The sequence below is a fragment of the Meles meles genome, chromosome 2 (assembly GCF_922984935.1).
Source record: "Meles meles chromosome 2, mMelMel3.1 paternal haplotype, whole genome shotgun sequence".
Taxonomy (NCBI): domain Eukaryota; kingdom Metazoa; phylum Chordata; class Mammalia; order Carnivora; family Mustelidae; genus Meles; species Meles meles.
Window position 1 is genome coordinate 194,944,193 of NC_060067.1, and position 22,778 is coordinate 194,966,970.

The following is a 22,778-nucleotide window of genomic DNA, read 5'->3' on the forward strand; positions in this document are numbered from 1 at the left end:
TTGATAAAGTCCTCAGATACTCGCTGACGGTCAGGCTCATTTTCTTATTGTTTTCGCTTGATTAGTTCTGTATGACCCAAGGTTGCCCTTAAAATCCATGTCTCTCGTGAAGACTCTGCAAGTCCTCCTTTTTAGCAGCTCCCAAAAAAGGATGGACAGCGCCTGCCCTTTCCCCACACAAAAGCCTGGAAGGTTTCTGTCACTAGCTTCCTTCACCCAAGTGCAAAAGCCGCTCGTTAGGGGTACCGGGTTTTCGTGGCTTCTCTCCCCCTGCCCTTGGGTGTGCGTGGGTCTGGTCTCTCGGGCCCCTTGGCCCTGCTCGGTGCCCTGTCAGAGACAGCATGAGGCCTCGGCGCCCACCCACTCCGTCGTCGTCCAGACTGTTACAGGGTCTTTTGAGAAGCATGCTGGCCTTCACTTGGGAGGTGGGGGTGAGGGGGTGCTTTTTTTCTTTTCTTTTTCAGTGCTCGGGAGGTTGCAGCCAGTTCCTTACACTCAGGCCACACATTCTGTTTGGGCTGTGGGCCCAGAGGCAGGAGGAGTCCTGTTTAATTCACAAGTCTCTGTGACCCTATCCTGTGGGCTGGGCCTTAATTTCCTTTAGCTGAGGCCCCCTCCCCCAGGGTTACCACTGCCCATTCACTGGTCTGAGGGGGCAAGTAACAGCCTTTCATTAATGGGGACCAAATTCTGATTTATTGAAAAATTCAGACCCTTTAATTGTTCAGTATCCTTCAAAATTCCCCCAAAAATTGTCCATGATTTTTAACTGTCAAGAGTTGGGGATTTTCAAGATTTTCTTTGTAATTTTTTTTTTAAAAAAAGATTTTATTTTAAGTAATCTCTATACCCAGCATGGGGCTCAAACTCACAACGCCAAGATCAAGAGTCACATACCCTACTGACTGAACCAGCCAGATGCCCTTCTTTGTAATTTTTCTTCTTCTTTCTTCTTCTGGACCGTGAAATAAAAACTAGCTATGGTATGGGGGGGTCTTACAATTGTTACTTTTTAGTGATGGTGAGTCTCTTGAGTACTTACGGGAGATGTTAATGAAAATTTCACCACTCTATGAAAATTTGAAAACGTAGCCTCTGCAACCCACGTGGAAATCTGCACAAGTTTTATAATCTCCTCATATATTTCCTTTTATGTGGTACAACTTTAAGAATGGATTTTGATATATTTGGGTGCATTTCTCAGTCTTCCAGATGATCTTGCAGATGACGTAGGCTGAACTGTCAGAGCCCTTCAAGAATTCAGTTCCATCATCTGAATCCTAAAGAAGTAAGAAATCGTGGCTCCAGATGGAGTCAGGATACCTTGTTAGTGAAGCCCCTCAGCTCAGAAAGCTCTGGAAGAGACCATGGTGTGCATGATGCACAAGATGACGAACACCGACCACAGTGACATTTTGTGCATTGACAGTATTCCCAGCTCAAACGAACCTTCAGGCAGCAGACACCAGCGTCATGAGTTCATATCAGTCTGTGTCATCTTTGAAACTATTTTTAAAAAAACTTCATCCTCTAAAAGATCTATCATCTGGGGATGTTAACAGCGAAGAGAAACTGTAACTTCAAAATGCTTGCATCACGAGTTTGTGTTCCGTGTTACTGTTTTCCCACAGTTAATGCTGGGAACACTGGGGCAATCCTCATTGTATATTATGGAGAGAGGGTTGTATCTTTTTTTTCAGGGGAGGGATATCCGGTCTTCTGGATGAGAAATCTCCAGTGGATATTTCTGAGCCTTGTGAAGAGCAATTTATGAAAAAACCAGAAAGGTTCACACTCCCAGGAGGAAGACTGCAGTGAACAGACACCCCGAGGAATAGCAAAACTGCTACCCCACAAACCCATCACACACTAAGCCATAAAAACAATTTTAGCTCTTTCTTATTTGGAAAGCAATAAAGCATTTCCGATTTATGGAGTAAGATAGAGAGAGAGAGAGAGGGAGAGAGCGCACATGAAGAAGCAGGCTCCCCACTGAGCAGGGAGCCCCATGCAGGGCTCGATCCCAGGACCCTGAGGTCATGACCTGAGCCCAAAGGAGATGCTTAACCGACTGAGCCACCGAGGCAGCCCAAGTCCAAATCTTTTTTACTCCTTCAGTGTCATTCCCTCATTACTCTGTTTCTTTGGAAATGGCCCTAGGTATTCAGGCTTCGTGCTCCAGAATACAGATCTGGCCCCAGTGAAAGCAGGTTGGACTGTTTTTATAGCGAACTTTGGTTCTGCTGTTTACACCGATCAGACTTGGTGATAGGAAATTCTTCAAGTTCAATCTTGCTCACTCCAGCTCCTGCTTAATGGTTAGGGTAGAATTTTTTGCTTGTTGGAGGTGTTTCTTTGCTATGTCTCATCATCTTTGTCTACTCAGAAGCCCTTGGAAATGGGTGGTCTGAAGCAGGGTTGGAATATTCTTATTTAATCTAGCACTCCTCAGTCATACCTGAACACCTCAACATTTGTCATAGTCAGTGAACACCCACCCAGCCAGTACTTGCAGAAATAACTCAACAGAAGAAATATCTTATTCACTCTTAAAGCAAACAATAAAACTGTCCTTGGCCTTGTGGAGACGAGTAAAAGGCAACGTCCTGACCCATCCTTATTGTGGAAAAAAAGCACACGAGGATGAGCTCCTTCTAGAGGCCAGCTTCACGTCCCTTCTCATCTGACCTTATGGGTCCTCTTCTGAATCTCATTTCCCTAGTGATGGGAACAGTAAGCATGTCCATGGACCAAAGCCCGACCTGAGCAGTGGAGGGCCCCTCTCTGTACAGGCTTCTCACCTATACGTAGGGTGGTCAGAATGGAGGGAAACGATAACTGAGATAACTTTTGGGTTTGTTATTCAACAGGTGATTGGAATAGTCAGTACTTACCATATGAGACAAGCCATCTTTATCAGACACATTGCAAGTTACTGAGCTGTATGGCGGGAGACAGCCGTCTACCGGGTAAGTGTGGGGCTTACTAAACTTGTAAATTCAAGGACTTCTGTTCCTTCTAGGGAGTTTACTACTTGTTTATTGATCTTGTACATGCTGCTGTGAAGTAAGTGAATTTCTCTCACCAGGGACTTTTTGTGGTATTTCTGGTGTATTTTAATGTTTTATGTAGCCGAAATAAAAGTTGGAATTTAGTTCAGAGGTTCTTCTTGCTGCTGAATTAAATTAGTATGCAGAAAACAAAGCTTCCTAATTCTCTTCTTTTTTCTTCCAAAAGTTATTTAAGATAATTAAAAACTGGGTTTCCAAAAATTATCATAGAAAAAGGGTTTGAAGATTTAGATGAAGTGAACCTCAGGCATTTTGTGCAGGAAAACATACACATTCTTTTAAAGAGGTAAGAAGCCTTATATTGTTTAAAGAGGTTCTTTTTTAAGGTCACACTATAGCACTGACCTTTTTTCCTATGGCTTCATTTCCTTTCTGAATGTATATTTTCACCCAAGAATACATTCTAATCTAGTTTTGGGGGAAAATTGGTCATCTTTTTAAGAAAATTAAATTATTATAATTCATAATTATGCATGATTCATGCATGCTTATTTGATGGAGTTTATTTACAGTGTCCACTGTATTATAAGCAGCTTGTTTTTCTGTAAGCCCTTGAAATCGTGTGAAGACACAGAAAACTCAATAGCCTGAAACTGAGCTGACCTCTCTTTCTACACATATATTTATCCTAGTTGCTTTCAAAATTAGATCTCTCATTGTTGCAGTACAATTACAACTCACGGTATTTTATTTAAAGATTTCATATTCATCCTGAAATAATGTAAGGAAAGATCCACACTCTTTGGGAAGCACTGATCACAAACCAAGATAAAACCCTAAACTTCATGGTGTTTGTAAGACATTCTGGCTACTCACCAAAATCCGTCCGTGTTCCCAATGCCATCATCAGCCCCCCTAGAAAAGGCGACAGCTACTTCCAGATGTGTTCCAAGACACTCAGCTGTCGTACTTGTTAATAGAGTCTGAGCAAAGGTAAGACATCACAGCCCTTCCTGGTCCTGGTGAGGCCTGCGAGCGGCCTGAGCCTCTGCCTACCGTTGGCCAGGCTTCTCAGCTGCATCCGCTGTTGGGCCTCAGGACTAATGCCGATGATGACCAACCATTGATTCTGGCCTCCCCGGCTGAGGTTCAAAGGACATTATGGCAGCGAGTACCCGTGTCACTTGCTAGGATTTCTCCCTCAATAGGAAATACTCCACTGTTCATATCTGTCACACCACTCCTGTCCTCACAGGGAGTGACCCTAAGCCGAGCTCTAAAACTCAGTATGTAGTTTCTGGTTCCCCTCACTCTTTCCAGTGAATACGGACTATGTTTTGTATATTCTTTTTACTATTCTGTTGTTTACAACCCACTTTTCTTTTTTTTTACACAATTGAATCTGCTCCCCAAAAAGAAATTCACTGAATATTTTAAAAAGCATGTTTAGACAATTTAAGTATAATCCCTTTTAAGCTAGCTGCCTAGTCACTTAATTTGGACACATGAGAAAGATGATTAAGGGCTTGGGGCAGTGATGGGGTCTTGGGCACCCGGGGTACATTGGCTTGTTATGTTAAGTAAGGATGGTCGGATTTGGGGGCCTGGATTAACTGTTAGTTTGTATCAGTCCTTTGTTATGAAATTGATTTTGGCCATTTTCACCTCTCATTAAGAGGATTTTATTTTTGTTGCTTCCTTTTCTCCTTCTTTAGGTTTGACCTTGGAACTGTTCAGTTTATACTTAATGTGAAGTGGTTTCTTTGGAGGGGGGCAGCGGTTGGTAATAGCTGACTTTAAAACCTCATGAGCTCCCCCTGCTGTTTTGCAGCTGGCAACACAAGCGTTGTTCAGTTTTAAATCCCAGAGGCAAGTGAGTGAAAGAACTAGAGAGCCCCTTCTGGGTTTGCTTGATCTCAAAGGCAGAAAAATGCTCTTTAACTTCCTCCTGAAGGTTTACCAAATCAGAAAGGAAAGGAAGGCTCTTTAAGCATTTTATCCAGGCTATCTCTTAAGCCAGGAAGCAGGTCTATACCACTTTGGAAAACTGCCAACAAAGAACGAAGAAATATATAACCCAGTCACTTCATGTCTGAAATGGATGGGCTTAACTCGGGAGATTGTTTTTAGTCTTTTTCTTTTTTATCTCTAAAGGTTTGGGGGGGAAATGTTTTTAAAATAACCCACTGATACAATTTCTGTTGTGTTTAATTTTTTCCCCAACATTTCTTGAAACTTGTGGTCTCATTTAAAGGTATGCACCTTAATTTAGTGTGACTTGTCAAGCTAAAGATAATTAAATAGCACACAGAAACCACATTTGTCAGCATTTTTCATATAAATGTGCATATTAACAGGGTACCATACTATATCATGAATTAAAAACATCAGAAGAGATGCATTCATCAGACTACGAATATATGTATTGGAACACCTGCCAGTCATTGGTAGGATGGTGAGGGAAATGGGTTTCAGCCTTTGTGAAATGCATAGTATATTGGGGTAGACATTCATGAAATAAAAACTCAGATATAAACATAATTAAACACTATGAGTGATTTGTTGGATATGACACCCAAAGCAAAGCAACGAAATGAAAAAAAAAAAGATAATTTGGGCTTTATCAAAATTTACAACTTTTGTGCCTGAAAGGACACTATCAACAGAGTGAAAAGGACACTATCAACCACAGAATGGGAGAATATACTTGCAAATGATATATCTGATAAAAGGGTAATATCCAGAATATATAAGTAACTCCTACACCTCACAGCAAAAAACCTACCCAATTTAAAAATAGGCAAAGGGGACACCTAGGTGGCTCAGTGGGTTAAGCCTCTGCCTTCAGCTCGGGTCATGGTCTCAGGATCCTGGGATCAAGCCCTGAGCTGGGCTCTCTGCTCAGCGGGGAGTCTGCTTCTTCCTCTCTCTCTCTCTCTGCCTGCCTCTCTGCCTACTTGTGATCTCTCTCTCTCTCTGTCAAGTAATTTAAAAAATGTTAAAAATAAAAAATAAAAATAAAAATAGGCAAAGAACATGAATAGACATTTTCCCCAAAGATATGCAAATGGACAATAAACATATGAAAAGACACCAGACATTTATCATTAGAGAAATGCACATCAAAACCGCAATGAAATGCCACTTCCCCTTTAGGATGAAGGCAATTATGAAAACAATTACCCTTTAGGATGGCAATTATAAAAACAAACCAGAAGATAAAAAATGTTGGTAAGGATGTGAGAAATAGGCAAGTCTGCACACTGCTGGGGGGATGATAACATAGTGCAGCCTCTGGAAGACAGTGTATGGTACCTTATAAAATTACAAATAGAATTCCCATATGATCCAGCAATTCCCCTTCTGGGTATAGGCCCAGAAGATCTGAAAGCAGGGCTTGAAGAGATGTTTGGACACCCATGTTCTCAGCAGCATTACTCGTAGTAGCCAAGAGGTGGGAGCAACCCAGGGGCCCATCAACAGATTAAGGGAATCACAGAATATGGTCTGTACATACTTCAGCCTTTTTTTTTAAAAGATTTTATTTATTTATTTGACAGACAGAGATCACAAGCAGGCAGAGAGTCAGGCAGAGAGAGAGGGGGAAGCAGGCTCCCTGCTGAGCAGAGGGCCCGATGTGGGGCTCCATCCCAGGACCCTGGGATCATGACCCGAGCCAAAGGCAGAGGCTTTAACCCACTGAGCCACCCAGGCGCCCTAAAGAGGAAGGAAATTCTGACACATGTGAGAATGTAGACGTTAGTGGTTAAGTGAAATAAACCAGACCCCTAGGACAAATGTTTACCAGTTCCACTTAGGTGAAATACCAGTAGCAGCCACATCCACAGACAGGAGAATGGTGGTTGCCAGCCAGTCGGGGTGGAGGAGTAGGGAGTTGTTTGAGGGGTGCAGAGTTTCAGGAAGGGAAGCCGGAAAGAGTCAGTGGGTGGACTGTTGGTGTTAGCGGCCCAGCCGTGTGAATAGACGGGATGCCATGGAACTGTACACGTTAAAAATGGTTAAATTGGTAAATTTATGTCTGGACCACAATTTAAAAGAATCGTGATGAGTAATTTGAAAAGAGAAAAGCAACAGTTTTCTCCTATTAGGTGTTTAGTGGCTGAGGGAAGGGGCAGTTGGATTTAGGAGGTGGTCCAGGAAGGTATTGCTGACCGACAGGGAAAGGGAGAGCGAGCGGGGAGAGCGTGTGAGGCCCACGCTGAGAAGGACCGCCACGCGGAGGGACAGGGGAGACCTGGCACGTGGGCAGCCCAGGGGGACCCGTGGGGAGAACAGGGCTGAAGGGGGGTGGGACGGGACTCAAGGAACACACGTCGCCTGCAGACTGGCGAGGCCTTTGGACTCCACAGCAGCAGGGACAGGTTATCGAAGTCGTTCATGGAGGTGGAGAGGAAGATACGATCTACACTCCATGTAAACAGACCAACCACTCAGACTGCTCTGTGGAAAACAAGATTTTTGAGGAGCCATTAGGCCCTGCAGCGTCCTGGGTGGGAAGTAGTGGCTTGGCCTCTGCCGGCGCTGAAGGACTGCGTGTGAGGGGAAAGATGTGAGATGAGGGGAAGGGTTGTGTGTAGAGGGGAGAGGGGGAAGTGCCAAGGACGACTCCCCAGTTAAATGGTGTGTCACTGCCCCATGAGGTGTCAGGGGCGTGTGGCTCAGCCTGATCGGGAAAAGAGGATCTATTTATCCTTCCTCAGGAAAAACAGACCGCTGAGGTACTTTGGATTCCTCAAAGAACAGCGCTGCACACATCTTGCTGCTTGTTAGCACGACCGTTCTAGTCCATCCGTTGCCCAAGTCAGACGTCACTGATGACAGGGACGGGCGACTGCTGTGTTGTTTAAATGCCCCTGGGCCCAAAGTGCCTTCAGATCATAAAAGGTAACACGAAGCTACATTTCAGAATTTTCACTGAGGTCACTGGAACAGTTTCAAACTTTAAAGTTCTTTTCCCCCACTTCAGTATGATGGTAAGTCGTATTTGGTAACAAGTTGGGAGGAGGTGAGCCTATCCGGGTGGAAGAGGAGAGAACGTGTCTGTTCCCTGGAGCGTCGTGGGTGTGCTGTCAGGGAATAAACCCGTATGCCCGGCCAGCCTTGGCTTAAGGCAGTGAGAGCCTGGTCCCTTGTCTGTGTCGCAAGAGCCATCAGAGCAGCGAACTCCTAGGGCCCAGGGCGGGTGTGCACGGACACTGCGAGCAAATCCGTGACTGACCACCCCGACCAGGAGGCGTCCGAGGGCAGGGAGGGAGCCCCAGGTGAACGGCAAGGCTACCCGTGGTTCCTTCCAGGGTAGCAAAACCAAAGGCTTTCATTTTGTCGGTGCACTCAAACCTGAGTCTGTTCCAGCCTCTGGACCCCGCTGCGGGACGTGAAGGAGGAGCGTGGGGAGCGGCCGCAAGTTGACCACCAGCAACGTCCAGCCCCAGAGAAACCGCACGGGGCACATGGCTTGGGCTTTCCAGCAGATCAACGGTAAGGAACTGAATGGGATGGAGGGGAGATTCTATAGATTGAAAGAGATTTAAAAGGCATATCAAATATTTTTAGATGAGCAAAGCAAAAACTAAGCTGTATTATTGTCCAGGGATGCACATTTGGGTGATAAAGTTATTTTTAACACCCAACTGGGGGCACCTGGGTGGCTCAGTTGGCTGAGCGGCTGCCTTCAGCTCCGGTCACGATCCTGAGGTCCGGGGTTGGAGCTGCACATCAGGCTCCCTGGTCAGCAGGGAGCCTGCTTCTCCCTCCCCTCCGCACTCATGCTCTTTCTCGCCATCCCTGTCACCATCTCTGTCTCTCTTTCTCAAATAAGTAAATAAAATCTTTAAGCCTCCAAGCAAGTAATTGCTGTAAAAGGCAGGACAGTGGGTAAGTAGCTGGGGAGTGAGGGCTTGGAACCAGGGTGAGGCGACAGGGAGATGGCAGGGTTGTTTCACCTGCCGGGTAGTTAAGGGTATCCACCTTAAAGTACGCTGTTAAACTAGTCATCGTTTCATGCAGTTTTCTGCATCTTTATTTGATTTTACAATAAACAGATTTTCAAAGCTGTTTAGTTCTTAGCAAGCATTTTATGACCCTCTTTAATCTCTTCCCTAACGTTCACGATGCTCTCACCACCACCGCAGTGCGATTGGCCATGTTTCCCTCGGGGTTTTATTCTTGTGTGCAGGCAGTTCACATTCCTGAAACCACTGTTAACTCGTTCCTGTGTTGCTTTCATCAGCTTCTGTTTCAGTGGCTGCTTGTGGTTCAGCCTTTGGGTTGCTTCCACGACTGTAGGTAATGCTTGTCACTTGTCCAGTTTGGAAATTGAGGTTAGAAAATATTGCCTTAATTTAATAGTATATATCGATATCTATATCTATATCTATATCTATATCTATATCTATATCTATATACTGGAGTGCACCAGGTAAAGAAGGGAGCTGAGGAGGTTGTGATGGTGGTGGAACAAGTTTCTAGAAGAAAGGACCAAGAGCGTTTGCAAAGGCAGGAGAGAGCTTGACTAGTTTTGGAAGTCAGAGTTGTAGCGGGTAGAACAGGCAAGTCGTTTAGACCCAGTGACCCTTCCTACTTAGAAGGACTTGGTTTACCAGAAGGACACTGTTCAGAGGGCTGTGACAGAATGTCACACATCCTGCATATGTGCCCCCCTGCTAAAGAGACGCTTCAGGTGATGGCGTTTCTGGTTCCTATCTCTTCGGTGCGATAGTTACCGGATGATCTCGGGAAAAATTTCAAGACTTTGGTCCCTTTCACACTAGATTTACCAGGAGGGCAGATTTTAAGGCGATTTTGACTGGCCTAGGCAACTTCCTGAGTGAATATGAGTGTGAAATGCTAGGAAGGAAACCTGACTCTAAAGGAGATGGAAGGTGGGTCGGGTCAAGAGAGAACGAAACAGTATATTTATATTTACTCATAAAAGAATGTACCATTTTGGGGCACCTGGGTGGCCCAGTCGATGAAGCGCCCAGCTCTTGATTTGGGCTCAGGTCATGATCTCGGGGCCATTGGATCGAGCCGTGCGTTGGGCTCTGTGCTCAGCCAGGAGTCTGCTTGAGGATCCTCTCTCTCCCTCTCCCTCTGCCCCTCCCCCTGCTCATGCATGTTCTCTCTCTAACGTAAATAAATCTTTTTTTTAATTTTTTTAAAACAATTTTTATTTATTTATTTGACAGAGAGAGCCACAATCAGAGAGGGAACAGAAGCAGGGGGAGTGGGAGAGAGAGAAGCAGTCTTCCTGGAAAGCAGGGAGCCCGGTGCGGGGCTCGATCCCAGGACCCTGGGATCGTGACCTGGGCTGAAGGTAGACGCCTAACAACTGAGCCACCCAGGTGCCCTAAATCTTTTTTTTTTTTAGTGTACCATTTTTTAAAGAGAATTGTAAAATGACCTTCTTTATATGGATGCACAGACTAGCTTTTAAAGGATACATAAAAAACTGGTAATGGTGATTGCTTCCCAGGAGAAGCACAGGATGGCTAGGGGTGGGGAGGAGCGACACTGACTTTTCACTCTTAACCCTTTTGTACTTTAAACATTTTATATCATATAAATGTATTCCCTATTTAAAACTCATTTTAAAATTGGTGTGTTCACAGTAAGGTTTTAAGGAAACATATAAAAAATGTGCTTATAACTGGATAGTGGTATTATGGGTGTTTTTGTATTTTCCTTATACTTTCAAATGTGTTTATAGCTTTCTGCAATGAGCACCTATTGCTTTAGTAATTAGTCTTTTAATGTTATGTTATTTTTTGAAACGTGCATTTTAAAGACTGTATGTTGGGACATCCAACCACCCAGTTTTGAAGTCCTGGAGGAACACAACTTTGCACAAGTAGAGTATTCTCAAGCTTCCATTCCAAACCCTACTATTCTAAGAAAGTGCAAAGATGTTCCTGATTTGTGGCAGCTGCTGCAGAGAAGAAAGGACACTGGGCTGGGAAGCAAGCATATTATAGTTCAAATCCCAGCTCTGCCACAGAAGAGACTGTGTGCCTTAGGACACAGTTAGCCCTGAGTTAGCCCTCATCTGAAACTCAAGGGTGACCATGAAGATGAGATGGGACAACAGCAGTTGAAGCGTGCTAAGTCAGGGAAGACAGCAAGGAGTGCCTTTGGGGGACTGGGCTCTCAGTCTTCATCAGCTCGGCTAAGGCCACCCTGTACAGTGTGTTCGAAGCTTTAAGACACATCCCCTAGCTCTGCTCCATCCCCAAGCTGCTCTGAGCTCTATTTAGAACTTCTGGAGCTGCCCCTGTGCCTGGTACCCAGCGAGTCCTAACAACAAAAGATCTCTTCCTTTCTTCCATCTTGATGTCTTCTCTGACACAGAGAGGAAAACACGAACATTAAGACAGGTTCAAGGAAAAAGAGACAATGAATTGACAAGATAAACTTTTTTACCCAAATAGCCAATATTACTAATAGGTCATCAATTTCAAAGGCAATTGCTTTGGTCTGTATAACAATCCCATGCAGACTTCAGCCATAATAGCTAAGTTCCTGGGTACAGACCGCTGGCCAGGCCCTGCTGCCTTAACTGTTCTTCCATCCCCTCTATGGGGTAGGTACTGTTGGTCCATTTAACCAGGGAACTGAGACACATTGCTGTTAAATAACTTGTCCGAGGTCATACAGCTAGAAAATGGTGGAGCCAAGACTCCAACCCAAGCAGTTAGCTCCGAGCCTATGTTCTTAATCACCATGCCTCTTAGTGAGTATATTGAATGCTTCAAATAATGATGCTATATGACTTATTTTAAAAGTCCAGAAAAAACATATAGACAAGAGCATCATTTTCATATGATTTTTAAAAAATTATTTATTTATTTGACAGAGATCACAAGTAGGCAGAGAGGCAGGCAGAGAAAGAAGAGAAAGCAGGCTCCCCATGGAGCAGAGAGCCCAACGTGGGGCTCGATCCCAGGACCCTGGGCTCATGACCTGAGCCGAAGACAGAGGCTTTAACCCACTGAGCCAACCAGGCGCCCCTTTTCATATGATTTTTGTCCATGTTTCTGAAGCCATTTCAGAGAGAGATTTGTAGGCGTGGGCACAGTGTTGCCGCAAGTAGGCATTTCCCCTTCATATGAGGCGAGTCAACATCCACATCCCATCCAAGAAGAGTAGGTAGGTCTGAGCGTGCTGACCAGTCGCCTAGGGGAAAAGGTTCTCTGAATATCTCTTTGCCTCTGAAATGTGGCATACACGAGAGCCTGGCAGGAGAGAGAGCTCTGTACTCCCGAGCAATGGAGGACACAGTGCGCCTGATGTAGAGTCTGGGGTGGTAGCAAGCAGGGAGGCCCAAGAAGTATGCAGGGGCCACAATCGGAAGACCTGAACAGGGAACTTGGACTTTATCCCAGGAGGCCTGGGAAGGCATCTATTAATGCTGAGCAGGGGAGTTTGGGATCTGTACGTTAGAAAGAAATCACTCTGGTGGCCATGTTGACCGTGAATTAGAGGAAGCAAACGTGGCAGCTGGTGGGTGGGAAGCTGGAGGGGGACGTTGGTGGCCTGGGCTCTGGCTGTGGCAGAGGAGAGAGAAGTGAACAGATTCAAGAGGTAGGAGGTAAACTCAACCCGAGGTGATGACTGGATGTGGAGTTCAGGAGAAGGGAGGGGGACAGAATGAGGGACAGTGGTGGATGAGGGGGAGGCAGATGGTGAGTCTCCGTGGAGGTAAGGAGATGTGAAAAGAAAATGGGAGCACTTTCCCTTCTGTTGCATAGGATACCCCTGCCTACGTTAAGGAACTCCAAAGAAACCTTCAGGATAAGTGGATCCTACCTAATAAGAGAAAAAGTTGGTGATGGAGACTGGAGGGGGTGGGTAGAGAAAGAAGGGAAGGGAAGAAACATTTGTGTTTTGATATATTTATATATTTGGGGAGAAAGATTATTTATCCAATGATCTTCTCTCCTATACCTCAAGGATGACTAGAAGACCCTACAGAGGGCCTTTTAAGAAGCTGGATGTTGATGGTTTTCCTCCCAGAACTCAGGTCAGTACCTTGGCTCTGCACCTTCATCCTTAATAAAGGTGAAGAAGTTCATCGTGTCCTGACAAAGCATGACCAGACATTAGATGGAAACACAGACCACAAAATCTTTTTTGGAAGAAGCTTACAAAGCACAGCAAACACCTCATGCCCCCAAACCACCATCAGGCACAACATAAATTCGTCGTATGCTCTCCTTCTCCGTATCCCTTTGTTACTACCCACAGGACTGTCCTCAGAGGAAGCATTCGATGCTTCTTGGGACTCACTGTTTGCTAAAATCCATCATCCTACAAAACATGTTCAGCTTTCCTGGTGTCTCTCTCAATTCATAATTGAACAGATGCGAAAATGCTATCTCACTGATCAGTGTTCTTTTCATACCAAGAAAGCAGATAACACAATCCTATTTTCAGTAGTTTTAGAATGTCCAAAATTTCTCTTTTTTAAATTGCATTCAAAGAAATGTTTCACTCTGAACCAACACTGTCCCTCTGAAATTACCGATACACCCAGGAAATGCCTCCATTGGCCAGGGGCTTGGGGTCAGGACAGGTACAATTCAGCTCTAATTTGACAATACCCATGTTGCTCGTGTCCTTCTGACTGAGCTGTACTACAGTTCAGATGAGGTTCCGATGTATTCCTGTCTACCTCCCTCTTAACTGGATGTCTGAGGAGGAAGGGTCTGTGAGATCAGGGGCTCTTCAGGCTTCCACAAATTTATTGTTGGTGGCTTGCGGCCAGAATATTCATTTGCAAATGACCCTCCCTGCAATTTGACTTTTTCCAGAATAACTTCTCTAAGTGTCCAGAGCTGTGCCCCCCGACTACCCCCCAGTTTTGCAGAGGCTGTATGGGTTGCAGTCATGACTTGGCTATCTAAGTGGGATAGAATACATCCCAGAAGTACGGAGCTATATTGTACCTTGTAGTCCCGCAGCTTGTGTGCATTCTTCCCGTGGCTACCCTCTAGCATTTCTTTTTCTTTGCTAAGTATATTTTAGGTTTTATTTGGAAAGCAACGGGACTAGGTCACAGTTTTATATTCGGACATAGATACGAAATAGGAATCATGTTTATGTAGAAAATGAAGTCCTGAGGCGCCTGGGTGGCTCAGTGGGTTAAAGCCTCTGCCTTTGGCTCAGGTCGTGATCTCAGGGTCCTGGGATCGAGCCCCACATCAGGCTCTCTGCTCAGCAGGGAGCCTGCTTCCCATCTCTCTCTCTTTCTACTTCTCTGCCTAGTATGTGATCTCTGTCTGTCAAATAAATAAATAAAATCTTAAAAAGAAAGAAAGAAAATGAAGTCCTGGTGTTTAGTGAGTAGAAATGAAACTCTTCTATTGTGGAAGACCTCTAGGGGCCCCCAGGTGGCTCAGTCTTTTAAGCATCTCCCTTCTGCTCAGGTCATGATCCTGGAGTCCCTGGATTGAGCCCCACATCAGACTCCCCCCTCAGTGGGAAGTTTGCTTCTTCTTCTCCTTCTGCCTGGTCATGCTTGCTCTCTCAAATAAATAAATAAAATCTTAAAAAAAAAAAAAGACCTCTACGGATGGACCTATAACAAAACAGTGATAGAGGGGAGGGACTTTCATTTTGTCAAACCTTGCAAGAGGTCTCCTAGAAATACTGGATTTAAAAAGTTTCATCATATTCATAAAGTTTTAACTTCTAGATTTTCATTGACTCTTACCTCTAAGCTACACCTTATAAATGAGGCCTGTCAGGAATAGAGAAATTACAAGGTACGCAGGTTCCCAGCTCTCTTGGGGTCCTTTTTGCCCCGCAGCTCAGTGCAGAGTTCCTGCTCCGTTTCCCACACCCCTTTTCTGTGGCTTCGGTGACTTTCCTGCTCTCTCCCAGGCCCCCACCGGCACCACACTGCCTCCTGCCTCTCTCCTGTTTTGCTTCAGCTCTTCCCATGGTGCAGAGGGCTTGGCAGAGTTTATCACGGAACAGGTGTGCAGACCTCCGTCATGGCTGCTGCTTATCTGCCAAGCCAACCAGAAACAGCTGGGTCCCTCGAGTTCTCACCTAACCGTTCTCTTCAGGGCTTGGCTCTTTCCTCTGGCTCCAGTTTGCCCATCCACATGCACACTCGTGTACCCAAGCAGACATCCTGTGCACACACACGCACGCGCTCCGGGGTGGACATGGCCGATGCCCACGTGCGTATGTGTATATCTGCCTTCCTAGCTGCACACGTATAGGCCCCCAGGTTCTGGGGTTTCAGGCTATCTGATTAATTAGTCTTTATTATTTTTTTCCTCCTCTCTGTGCTCTGAATCATTTGAGACACAGACGTAGGTGTCAGGTGGAGATAAAAATGTCTATTTTGTTGCTGATCAGAGGATGAAGAGGTGGACTTGCGACACTTGACCTTAAATTTGAACTTATCCAGAAGTACAGGAAGCGCTAGAAATCTGCCAACCAGCCCTGTAGGGATGCTTGCTCGCTCCCTGTGGGCAGGTTGACAGCCAGAGAGAGAAAGGGCTTCTGTGGCCAGCTGGGTGCCTGGGCCCAGCTCCTGAGCACCGCCCTTGACAGCTGCAGACCAGGAAGGGAGCGCTAGGGGTGTCAGAAGGATTCCTCCAAGGATATCCCTTCCACACAGGGGACACGCATAGACACATTCTTAAGCCAGACCCCCGACCCATGGAGAAGTAGATAGCAGGAGACAAGCAATCTGAAAAGTGGAGAGAATGAGGGCTGAAGGCCAAGACAGCAAGGGAATGAGCACTTGGGGCAGGGTCCCTCCAGGGCTCAGCCTTCACCTGCATCAGGGGTGGAGCCTGGAGCCCTCAGTGGAGCAGACAGGTGAAAAGGAGGACAGACGAATGGCTTGTGTGGGGAGAGTGCAGCGGTGGGGGGAGATGCTGAGAAGAACAGAAAGCTGCATTAGAAAGTGTACTTAAAGAATATTGAATTTGCTTATTCGCGTACCCCATGTTCCAGACAACGATTTGCTCCAGTCGAGATTTGTATGTTAACAGGCACTGATGTGTAATTGGAGCGAGAATGTGGGAATGCAGGTAAAAGAACTGTTGCAGGATAACATAAGGCCAGCTTTCTGTGGAGGGGAGAGTGTGAGAGACGGCCCTCCAAGGATCGGGGGTCTCTGAGTAACAGTCACACTGGGAGAAGGGCCCACAGCCCCCAAATTGACCATGTGCTGGGTTTAGAGCTCCCTAGGAACACTTGCCCTAAATGGAGGTTTAAGATTTGTTTTGGGGGGGGGCGTTCAGATTTTTTTTTTAAGATTTTATTTATTTAGTTGACAAAGATAGAGATACAGTGAGAGAGGGAACATGAGCAGAGGGAGTGGGAGAGGGAGAAGCAGGCTCCCCACCAAGCAGGGAGCCGGATGTGGGGCTCCATCCCAGGACCCTGGGATCATGACCTGAGCCAAAGGCAGACACTTAATGACTGAGCCACCCAGATGCCCTGGTTCATATATTTTTAATGATTGCCTTGACATTTTACTTTTTATTTTGAGGTAGCCCCAAGGTTTGATTCTTTGGGAGAAAGGATGGAGTACTAGATAATTATTATTACAGTAGCTAACATCTCTTGAACATTCACTATGGGCCAGACACTGTCTGGAGTGCTTTGAATGTACCAATTCACTTAATCCTCCTAGCAACCCATAGGGAGTATATGCACTTTTAATATCTCTATTTTACAGATGATGAAACAGACACACTGAGGCTTAGCAATTTGTCTGAAGGCACACAGCTCGTGTGCAGCAGAGCTGGAAAGCAAATCCAGGTAGCCTGGCTCCAGAAGCCACACTCTGAGCAACTAATGGTGCAGGAAAGAGTTTGGAATCTGGCTCAGCCCAGTCTTGGATCTTTCTCGTGTGAAAGGATCAGAACCCCCATCAGGTTCGTTCTGAGTTCAAATCCTGGATTCAGGTCTGCGTTTAGCTGGGCCCTCAGCAAGAGTTAATAGCCGTCACCGAGCAGACCAAGCACCATCTCCTGCTGCCAGACCACAGGTAGGATTTCTAGGCAAAGGCAAACTGCTATGCCTGATGACCCTCAGAAGGTACGGAGGTTACACCATGTGTTTCCAGTTAGCTCTACCAGTGCTTTCTGGTCTCTGCTGAAGTGGGGAGGGGTCTCAGGGCCAGAAACAAGAGGTCTAGGGGAGATGAAGAATTCCAAAAGGCTCAGCACTGGTAGGCACTTCATTCAGTCATTCCCCAAATGTTTATTGAGCACCTACTAAATGCTGCATGTTGCCTTATTTTTCTTGGCGTGTTACCATATGCGGACACCCATTACCATGTTCCTAGGAATGCCATACTTTTGTGGGGCTGGTGAAGCTCTTACAGAGCTGCTCCTCCAGCTTCCTTGCCGGGTATGTAGCAGCCCAGACTGGACGGCCCCCACGGATACGTGGACTGTGTTTGTTCAATAACGCTTGGAAGCACAAGTGAGCTCTGTATTACCACCCTCTTGGCAGGGGCGGCTGGAGAGCCTGGAAGCTCCTACTTCTGGCCCTACAGAGCCACAGGGACCGACCCAGAGCACCAGCCATCAGCTTTGTTCCTCAAGCCTCTGGAGAAAACCTTTGATTTCATGGGGATGATTATTTTTATTCTTGCCCACTCAAGGATGAAGCCCAAGAAACAAGAGGTTGCCCCTTTCAGAGGCATCACAATGGGTCACCTCCAGCCAAGCCTACTGTTTTTTGTTTTTTGTTATTTCTGGGTTTGGTTGAGCCTCTCTTGGAAACCATTACTATACAACTTACTTAAAAGAAAGAGTGGAGGGATTGGGCATAAGAGACTCAGACAGAGGGGGGAGGAGGTGGCGGTTTGGGACTGGGAGGTTCGGAGTAATGTGTTGTCAGAGAAAGTGCAGGAAAGAACACTTTAAAGTCACAATCTGATTTGAATCGATTCCATTTTGGAGTGACATTTTTAATCTTTTGCAAAGTCAAACTATCCCAAGTTTGACTTTTGGCCAAGCCTGGAGAATTGGAACTTCAGATGAAGGTTTCTGAAAAAGACACAACACACACACACACACAGACACACACACACAGAAAAGGGGAGGAAGGGGAAGGGGAGGGAGACTTTTATCCTAAAGTCATTGTAAATCCAAAGCAGGGTTTTATCCTCCACAGTTAAATGAGAGAGAAAAAAAAAATCAAGAATACCAACATTTGAGGTACAAAGACTGTCATGGGCCAGTGGAAGTTTGCAAAATTATATGTAAATGACCAAAGTTTTTACTGTGGTGGCCCTGTGCATTCCCAAAGCTAATCCCAAAGAGAAAATCTACTTAGTAAAAGAAAGTTTTGTCTAATTTGGTTAACAGTTGAGAAGTGACAAAAATGCTGAATATATTAATAATTTATATTTCCAGGGTAACACTATATCTTTAATGCTTCACTGCCAAAGGGAATTCAGATTGGCTTAATGCTCAGCGAAAAAAAAGCCTGAAAGGCCTTCTTCATATTCTGTATCCAGCACTGATGAAAATGGGTGTAAGACATGTGTTCCAATAATAGGTACCATGCATTCTCCCATTTCTGCATAATTCACTTCCATCCCACACTGCGCAATGTATGTTTGTGATCCGGAAGGCCTCCTGGCCTGACATTTGCTTTCAGGCTCCTGCTCTCTTAGTTTGAAAGGGGACGAGGTATTCGGTCTCACATTTTACAGATAAGTATTGTAGTGACGTGGAGTGGATATTGGGGCAAGAACTCCTTACTTGCAAGAACTTTTCTAAAGTTTGTAGACTTCCCGTGCCTCCTCCATGTGCTTTTAAATTTCACTTTATGGGCAAAGTAATGAAGATGGTTTATTTTTGTTTGTTTTCTTTTCTTTTCTTTCTTTCCTTTCTTCTTCTTCTTCTTCTTTTCTTCTTTTTTTCTGCCTGTCTCTGTATCAATCAGGTTTGGTGGTTTACAAATTACAGGCCATCCTATTCCATGACCTCAGTGAATAGTCTCGCTCAGAGGTCCCTTAAGCCCTGTCCGCAGAAATGGAATAAGTTAATTTATTGTCCTCCGGCTAATCTGGGAGAAGACAAATCATTGTAGTTTGGTTAGATGGCCTCTGGAAACAGGAAAACAAGCCACATGATTTCTAATTATTTATTTAAAGGGTATCGGAGCTAGGGAACAAAAAAGGAAATACAGGAACAAAGGGGAAAAAAATCAATGAAGGAAAAAAAAATTTCCAATCGCCGCAAACACATTAGCCTAGCAGCTTGGATACCTTGTTTATTTTACCCTACAACAGCAGGTTCATTTTACTATTTGGGCCTTAAGAAAAACATTTTTTGTTTGCTATTTTAAGCGTATCGCTGTGTCGTGGGTAGGGCGCAGATCGGGTTGGAAGGAAAACCCTAGATCACTGGCAGTCTCCTCTGGGCCCTGAAAACTTTCCTCACGACGTTGTGGGTTGAGCAGAAGGTTAAAATCCAGCCTCCCTCTCTCGGGAAGGGGGGAAATGGGACCTTTTCCTCACCGGGCTTATGAACCTGGCCCAGCGTCGGGACCCCACGCCAGCGGCGGATGGTGGGGGCTCTGCAGAGGCAGCAGTCCCCCGCGGAGCGCGTCTCTGGACCCGGTCGCTGCCGGCTGCTCACTCGGTTGCCTAGCGTCCCTGCAGCTAGCTTATCTGTGCGCAAAAAGGCAAGGCCAGCTTCCCTGAACCCTCCGGCGGCGCCCAATTGTTGTCATCCTAAAGTAACAAACTTCGCCGTATGTTGTTTTTGATCCATAGCTCAGAAGTTACTTCCTCTCTCTATTTTGTTTTTCAGAGACGTGTTAAGGCCGTAAACAGTCCCGCATCCCGGGGGTCTGAGCTGCGCCGCTCTCCAGGCCAGCCCGCGCGTACTGCGCGCGCGACCCCCGGGCCTAGTCTCGCCGTAGGAAGGGCTACCAGGTCGGAGCTGGCGAAAGTCCGCTAAAGCCAGTTTGGGGCGGGTCCTCGGTTTGCATTTTCTGAGAGTCATGCGCCCATTTCTTCGCGCGCGTCCTGCTCGGAGGCAAATGCCCAAGGTGCGCACCTGTCCGGTGCGGGTCTGGAGCCCCGAGGGAGCCACGACTTCCCGCCCCAAGCAAGGCTCCATTTAGGCTTTCCTCCCTCCTCTTCAGACCCCGAGGAGCCCCCTACCCCCACGTCCTGAAGATCATCACCTTGGCCCTATCAGACTCGCGCCCTCGGCACCTCCAAGCGTGGTTGTGGAGGAACAGACGGTAACAAAGAAATCCATCTCTTGGGTCTTTATCAGAAATCGTTTATTGCCAGGGGGGAGATCCTTCAGGAGACTAATTTGCTCCTGGTCTTCCCCCACCCAGTTTTTTGTTGGCACAATATTTACACCTGTACAATATACAGTATTTCTCCTAAGCAGCGCCTGAAGCTTGGAGAAATCTGGCCGGCTAGGCAGCGTCAGAGCACCGGGGGATGCTGGGAGGGGTGCAGGTTGAGGGCGTTGGGGTGGGCGTGGCCGATCAGGTTGAGGTAGTGCCGGTCCAGCCCCTGCACTGGCGCTAGGAAGGGGCTGTGCTGTTGCGCGGGGCTCGGGAGCGGCACCGGCGCGCTGGGCAGGTAGGGCAGTGCCGGGCTGCGGGCCGTGCTGTGCGGCCAAGGGAAGGGCCCGGGGGCAGCACCCTGCGGGAAAACAGAGGCTTCCCCGGGGCTGTGGCCCGCGAGTTCGGGCCCTGCTGGGTGTAGCTGATAGGAGAAATCCGGCTCCGGGAGCGAACCTAGCGGCTGGAAGGCGGGCTCGGCGCCCAAGCGGGCTTTGGACTGCAAGAAGGCGAGGATGCGCGCGTACTTGGTGTCCTTGGTCTCCATCCGCTCCACCGTGGTGAGGTAATGCACCAGGTTCTTCATGCACTCGTGGTAGCCGTAGTGGAAGTAGTTGGCGAACTCCGTTAGCAGTTCTGCTGGAGGGGCGAGTAAACCCGCAGAAAGGAAAAACAAAAACAAACCATGAGCAGCCCCTTCCCCACCGGGAGCCCGACACGTGTGCCAGGCACCTCCCTCCCATCACGGTTTTTTTTTTTTTTTTTTTTTTTTTTTTTTGGCCAGAGTTCCCATTTGATGCCTGTCCTCTCCTACCCTACTCTGGAGGCCAGAAAAGCGCAAGCAAACGACCTCCTTCTCCTTAAGAACCAGACCCCACCCTTCCCCACCTGAGAGGAGGCGACGGAACCAGCATCCCCAGAAACCCCCGCCCCCCTTGCTTACGTAGAACCTCGCCCCCCACCCTTGGCCGCTTCCAGAGTGGAGACCTCTCCTGCAGGCCTTCACCCCCACTGCCACCCCCATGTCTCTATGCGGCGAACGCTCCCTGCCCAGGTTCCCCTTTGCCCAACCCGCGCCCACCTTTTTCCCTTCCCCGAGGAAAATCAGCCGAGTGCAGGGCTCTCAGGTACTGAACGGTCATCTCGAGGATCTCCGCCTTCTCCAGCTTCCCGGAACTCTGCAAAAGGAGTAAGGGCTCCTCGCAGCGACCCCGCAGGCGCAAGCCGACCCCAGCAGGCTGGGTGCGCGGTTTTATCTGGAGCAGTGCGTAGGGCGCCGCAGTGGATCTGCGCAGAGGGTCGCCTGGGGCTCACCGGGCACTCGGGCCCCCAGAGTCTCCAGACCCGCTGCATCCCTGCCGAGAGTGACAGCCGAGGATCCCCAGCGCCTGGCTCTGTAAGCTCGGCCTCTGACATTACCTGCTTCGCCAGGGCCATGGGCACAGTCTTGCCCAGCTCGTTCAAGCAGCGGTTAATCCGGTCCCTCCTCCGCTTTTCTATCACTTTGTGGGAAACAGGGGTTCTCTGCGAACAGAGGGTTGTAACGTTTAGAATAGTGTTGCCTAGGGAGTCGTCACATGTATGGCTGTAGCTGCGTGTCAACCGTCTTCCCAGCCCGCAAAGCTGCCCAGGGACTCCCCCTGGAAGGGGTCCCTGCCCCTCCACATAAGGGTTAAATGAGCTCTGCCCTCCCACGCGCAGGCTGGTGCGCTCCTCTTCCAGGTGCCCTACCCGGCCGGGCCACGCCGTCAAGCTGAGCGCAAGGGCACTGGGGAGGTGGCCACCAGCCTCGGCGTGGGCTCCTCCTCAGTGAAGGAGTTTCCTCTCTCTAACCTCATTCCCTACTCAAACCACTCAAGGTTCCTCCGCACGAGAGTCCCGTGTGCCGCAACCCTGCCGTCTGTCCAGCCAGGTGGCAGCTCGGGGAGTCAGACGCCCCCACCATCAGGGCGCAAGAGCCGTCTGGGCTCAGCCGACTCACTTTGCGTTCCTTGAGCTTGTCTGACATCCTGGTCAGTACGCGCCCTCGGGAGAGGCGGTGGCGCGAGTCACCCTCCACTTTCCGCCTCGTGTGCTTCCTCGAGTGTCCCAGGTAGACTGCAGCCTCCCAACTCCGAGGGGACTGCCTTATAAAGCGGTCATCTAGGGCTCCAAGTGCATTCACGAGTTGAATTATTCCATAGGATTAGGGGAGCTGCGTTTGGGGGATGTATGCATTCAAGATCAGTTTTAAAGAAGTTTAAAAAAAAAAATTAGCAGCCGAGGGGGGCGAGCTGGGGGCAGATCAGCTTTGTTAATCCACGTGGCCCTTCAAAGGACACGTGATCGGCGGGGGAATAACATTTGCATGGCAACAGCCCAGGCGGGAAAAGGAGGCGGTAAACTGGGGCCGGCGGGCGAGCGAGCGCCTGCAGCAGTAGCAGGCGCAGAGCGCCGGGGCGCAGCGGCGGC

The 22,778-nt window shown here is 47.6% G+C and overlaps 1 protein-coding gene across 2 annotated transcripts; it reads right to left on the reverse strand.

Moving 5' to 3' along the window:
• Window positions 1–20,466: 20,466 nt before the first annotated feature.
• On the reverse strand, window positions 20,467–22,335 carry HELT (helt bHLH transcription factor). Of its 2 annotated transcripts, none has more exons than XM_045987205.1 (4): window positions 22,309–22,335; window positions 21,747–21,851; window positions 21,409–21,505; window positions 20,467–20,963 (listed from the first exon to the last, which is right to left on the reverse strand). In XM_045987205.1, the coding sequence occupies exons 1-4, from the start codon at window positions 22,333–22,335 to the stop codon at window positions 20,467–20,469; spliced, it is 726 nt and encodes a 241-aa protein (XP_045843161.1). The 2 variants fall into 2 exon arrangements, with proteins under 2 accessions (XP_045843161.1, XP_045843169.1); XM_045987213.1 differs by having other exon boundaries at window positions 20,467–20,966.
• Between the last annotated feature and the right edge of the window lie 443 nt (window positions 22,336–22,778).

Coding starts and splice junctions, on each gene's coding strand:
- HELT (XM_045987213.1), bottom strand. CDS start 22,335: ATGTCAGACAAGCTCAAGGAACGCAAA. Junction 21,506..21,746: donor CCATGGCCCTGGCGAAGCAG/GTAATGTCAGAG, acceptor CTCCTTTTGCAG/AGTTCCGGGAAGCTGGAGAA. Junction 20,967..21,408: donor TCCTCGGGGAAGGGAAAAAG/GTGGGCGCGGGT, acceptor TCGCCCCTCCAG/CAGAACTGCTAACGGAGTTC.